The 4,528-nt window shown below is 40.5% G+C and overlaps 1 protein-coding gene across 1 annotated transcript; it reads left to right on the top strand.

Annotated features, from left to right (window-relative positions):
* Window positions 1-358: 358 nt before the first annotated feature.
* Window positions 359-3,843, top strand: LOC122690084 (allergen Bos d 2-like). Its single transcript, XM_043897047.1, has 6 exons — window positions 359-513; window positions 1,045-1,184; window positions 1,351-1,421; window positions 2,703-2,810; window positions 3,535-3,636; window positions 3,806-3,843. Exons 1-6 carry the CDS (start codon window positions 433-435, stop codon window positions 3,820-3,822), a joined length of 519 nt encoding a protein of 172 aa, XP_043752982.1. The 5' UTR covers window positions 359-432; the 3' UTR covers window positions 3,823-3,843.
* Window positions 3,844-4,528: the final 685 nt, after the last annotated feature.

The raw sequence follows: 4,528 nt of genomic DNA, 5'->3' as shown, positions 1-4,528 counted from the left end.
CATATCTACATGACACCTAAGAACGACAACAACAAAAACTGTACATCAATTATACTTCAATTGAAATATTAAAAAAAATACCCCTCTGAAGAATGCCCTGATAACTGATTCCTGGTAGAGACACCATATATTTATCTTCTTAAACCAGACAATGTCATCTTTAGTTTTAGAAAATAAGCTTTAAAAGATCTCTTCAATGTGAAAGAAATAACACAGGAGTTTCGTAAGAAGCACAGAATGCCAAAAAGCTCAGCTGCCAAGCAGGATGTCAGAAGCTGATGTCTCTGGAACTAAAGTCTTGTGATAAACCACAGTTTGATCAATATGTATTCTGCCAAGAGACATATCCTATAAAAAGTGGAACCGACTCACAACCTCTTCAACACCTGGGGCGCCCTCAGCTTGTCTAGAAGGAGCAACACAAGAGTCAGAATGAAGATTGTGTGGCCGAGTCTTGTCCTTGTCCTGGTTTGTGCTGCCCAGGAAACTCCAGTTGAGATAGACCCCTCAAAGGTACCCAGAATGAGCTGATCTGCTAGAAGGTCTTGCTTGCTTGTGTGTGTGACTGTGTGTTTGCATGGGTGTGTCTGTGAGGTTGTGTGTGCGTGTGACACAGATTTCGTGTTTATATGTATGACCAGATTGTAGATATACCATGGCCCATTAACTACATGAGATGCTCTTTGTATTTTTTTTTTTTTTGGAGTTGTTGTTCTTTCTCTTTATGTTCAAAAAAAAAAAAAGCCTAACGTGGTCATTCAGAAAGTGATGAACCCATCACAGTCTTTATTGGCTTTCTTTTAGCTATTTCAAAAAACTCCGAATTCTGTGCAAAATTCTCTGAATTCTATGATTTCTGCTCAAATAGGAATCATGAATTCATGTCATGTTATTCAACAAAGTAGGGGGCAGACCTCTTCTTTGTTTAATGAGATTCAATTTACTTCTGCTCTGGGGTAAATGCAGAAGCAAAGATGTTGCTGTATATTGGTGAGGAACCAGAAAAAAAGTCCGACTGATGTTCATGGAAACTTTCTTTCTTAGGTCAGAGGAGACTGGCGCACCATTTACTTAGCTGCGGATAACAAGGAGAAGATTGTGGAAGGGGGCCCACTGAGGTGTCTCTATCGTCAGATTGAATGTATTGATGGCTGCGAATACCTCTCCCTTACATTTTATGTCAAGTAAGCACAATCTGACCCAACTGAGAACAAGGAGGCTGTTGACTTCCAACACGGGGTGCAGTGGGTCATGGCTGTGGAGTTGAGCATGTGAACTCTACTCACAGAAGGGTGTCCTGAAGTACTGGGGCATGGATGGTGAGGAGAGAATTTCTCGTCTGTTTTTCAGGCTTGACGGGACATGCCAGTTGTTCCATGAAGTGGCAAAGAGGCAAGAAGGAGATGTTTACATCATCGAATGTGAGTATCTGAGCTTTTCCAATGGGTTGTCGCATGAAACGTGTTCAGACGGATAGTCTCGGTTCCATCCAAGACTAGATGTCTGAACGGGTGGCCTATTCCCTCTACTCATTACCAAGGCAACCTTGGAAAAGCCAGTTAATTTTTCAGGAATCTCTACTGTCCCACAACATCAGGATGAGGTCCAAGGGTATAATGTCGCCAGTGATGGTCCCTGAGAAGAAGCCCCAGCATGTTGACTCCTTGTGTTCCTTGGGCATGAGGAAGTGCGAGAATATAATGACTCTCTCCTGCACTGTTCTACCTTTTATTTTACCTACATGATCAAATTTGCCTTAAGAAATTCTTTAAATATTTAAAGCTCTTTATTAGCAAGTTCAGTAAGTATAACATGATTAATTGAAAGCCCCAAATGAGAAAACTTACGAGCAAAAATAAGAGCAAAAATTTCAAACTGATTTATACATAATTTGAATGGGACTTTAGCATAGACTTCTATCTCTATAGTTTAAGATAAGAAATAAGTCTCAAATATGAATAGAAATACAAAATTTGAAATGGGCCTTAATATAGACATCTACCTTAGTAGTTGAAAATAAAAGGAAATAATTCTCAAATATGAATATCAATTCTGTAAGATTATATTGTGATCATATGTCCCTATGTTTCATTTTCAAGGAAAAAAATGTACAGCAAAGCACTGTAACCTTGGTCTGATGAATTTATATTAATTTCAAATGTGGACATGCAGTAACAGGATCTAACCTGCAATAATTTCAGAGTATATATGTCCAACATTTTGCAGTAATTTGTACCTGTTTAATTACCTCGTGTACTAGGAAATAAATCTGGATGATGTATTAACTCTCATTCTAACATTATTCATTTAATTTTTTAGAATTCCCTTCTACCCATGACTATACTTGTAAACTCGGTCACAGAATTCCTGAAAATTTAACAGACAGCTCTTGTGAGCTGGTAGGAGATGGTTGAGGTTCAACACTCAGGATGCTTGCAATAAGAAACTTTGTTATCATTTACAGACTCCTCAGGTTAGAAGACTGGATGTCTTAATTATCTTCAGGTGAAAGCAGTGTGTAGAAGGCTTTCCTAGTTCACTAGCTGTCATAACTGGTACTAACAACACACCACTACAAATGTTAATGAGATAAAGTTCACAATTAGAGGGAAGACAGACAATAGCGTGTGAAGCATAAGACATGTTCATTGGAAAGGAAAGCAAATAATCATAGTGAAATTTGAATTCTTTTTCTCTCACAGTCGCAGGTACAAATGTTTTGCGACTGATTCATGCATCAGACCACATGCTGGTAACTTACATTGAAAACTATGATGGAGAGAAGATCACAAGAATAACTAAAGGCGTCGGTATGTACTGTAGCTTATCCAATACAAAGCAGATGTGTTCATATGATCAATATTTTTATAGTAAGGAGAGAGGAAAACACAGACCTTATATTAGTGCTTCCCTGCTGGCTCATATGGTAATGAATCTGCCTGCAATGAGGGAGACCTGGGTTCGATCCCTGGGTTGGGAATATTGCCTGGAGGAGGGCATGGCAACCTACTCCAATATTCTTGCCTGGAAAATCCCCATGGACAAGGAGCCTGGCAGGCTAGAAAATTCCAAATCATTTCCGCCCTCCATTCATTTCATGAGGGTTCATGAAAACCCCAGGGATGGAATTCTAGGATGTAGACAAAGTGGACAGGAAGAGTTAGTGCCGGGAGAAATTCTGAGTCTCAAACCCACCGTGACCTTCTCCGATGTACCACGAAGGACTGCATCTCACTGGGGCAGGCTTAAGCTCACAAGCGAATGATCTGTAGTTTACTCACTAGTTGGGAGAACTGAAACATGATAACATGTTAATTATGTGGACTCTACCCGCCATGGACCCATCTGAAAACCTGTGTCCACGCTCGGGCATGACTGTAGAAAAATACCTGGTGAGCAGAGTTTAGGTGATGGTGGAGGGCAATGGTTATGGTGAGACTTAGCAATCACTACAGCTACGAGCCGGGTGATTCTCTGTAACCTATAAAAGATTCTAACACACACCTCTTCTGCCTTCTTTGCTATGAAATCCAGCCAAAGGAGACAGTTACACTCAAGAAGAATTTCAGAAGTATCAGGAACTGAACAGTGAAAGGGGGATCCCAAATGAAAATATAGAAAATGGCATCAAAACAGGTAAAGCCCCGGAAGACAGCAGGTATCCAAAGTGAAAACACACCACGAGGACGTTCAAGTCAGATTTCCTATTTACAGAGACATCTTTGATAAAAGCTGTTTTGAAATAATCCTTTGAAATAGAGGCATGTCAATGGTAATTTCTCCCCTCATTCATTCTCTCTCACAGACAACTGTCCTGCATAAGAAAAGAGAACATCAGTTTGGGTGAGTAGAAATGTGACACAAACACACAGCTTTTTTTCACTCGGCTCACACTTTCTTTTTTTGGCGGGGGGTTGTACTGCCTTAAGAATGGTTTTCGTATATAACGGAATATTATCTGGCCATGAAAACGAATGGAATAATGCCATTTCCAGCAACATGGATGGACCTGGCGATGATCTTACTGAGTGAAGTGAGTCAGGGAAAGAAAGGCAAATATCATATGCTATCACTTCCACGTGGGATGTAAAATATGATGCAAATGAACCGTTCATAACACAGAAATAGAATCTCATACACGGACAACATTAATAGTTACCAAGAGGAAGTAGGCAAGGGATAAACTAGGAATTTGAACAGATCCACAGTAAAATATATAAAATAAACAATAAAGACCTGCTGGAGAGCACAGAGAAGTATCCTCAATGTCTTGCAGTGATTCGTAAGAACAAGAATGTAAAACGGTATCCATTCACCTACATTTACTGAGGGCGTTCCAGGTGACTCAGAGGTCAAGAATCTGCCTGCCAATGCAGCAGCCACAGGGGCGTCAGGTTCTATCCCTGGGAGGGGAAGATCCCCGTGGAGTAGGAAACGGTACCCCACACCAGCATTCTTGCCTGGAAAATCCAAAAGACAGAGGAGTCTGGCACGCTATAGTCGATAGGACACAAAGAGGAGGACACGA

This window comes from Cervus elaphus, chromosome X (genome assembly GCF_910594005.1).
Source record: "Cervus elaphus chromosome X, mCerEla1.1, whole genome shotgun sequence".
Lineage (NCBI taxonomy): Eukaryota > Metazoa > Chordata > Mammalia > Artiodactyla > Cervidae > Cervus > Cervus elaphus.
This window is presented reverse-complemented; position numbering and strand designations above follow the sequence as displayed.

What these genes read in the sequence shown, in the direction of transcription:
- LOC122690084 (XM_043897047.1), top strand. Translation starts at nt 433, where the DNA reads ATGAAGATTGTGTGGCCGAGTCTTGTCCTTGTCCTGGTTTGTGCTGCC. An exon ending in TCCCTTACATTTTATGTCAA is followed by an intron (nt 1,185 to 1,350) that starts GTAAGCACAATC and finishes TCTGTTTTTCAG; the next exon opens with GCTTGACGGGACATGCCAGT. An exon ending in AAGAATAACTAAAGGCGTCG is followed by an intron (nt 2,811 to 3,534) that starts GTATGTACTGTA and finishes TATGAAATCCAG; the next exon opens with CCAAAGGAGACAGTTACACT.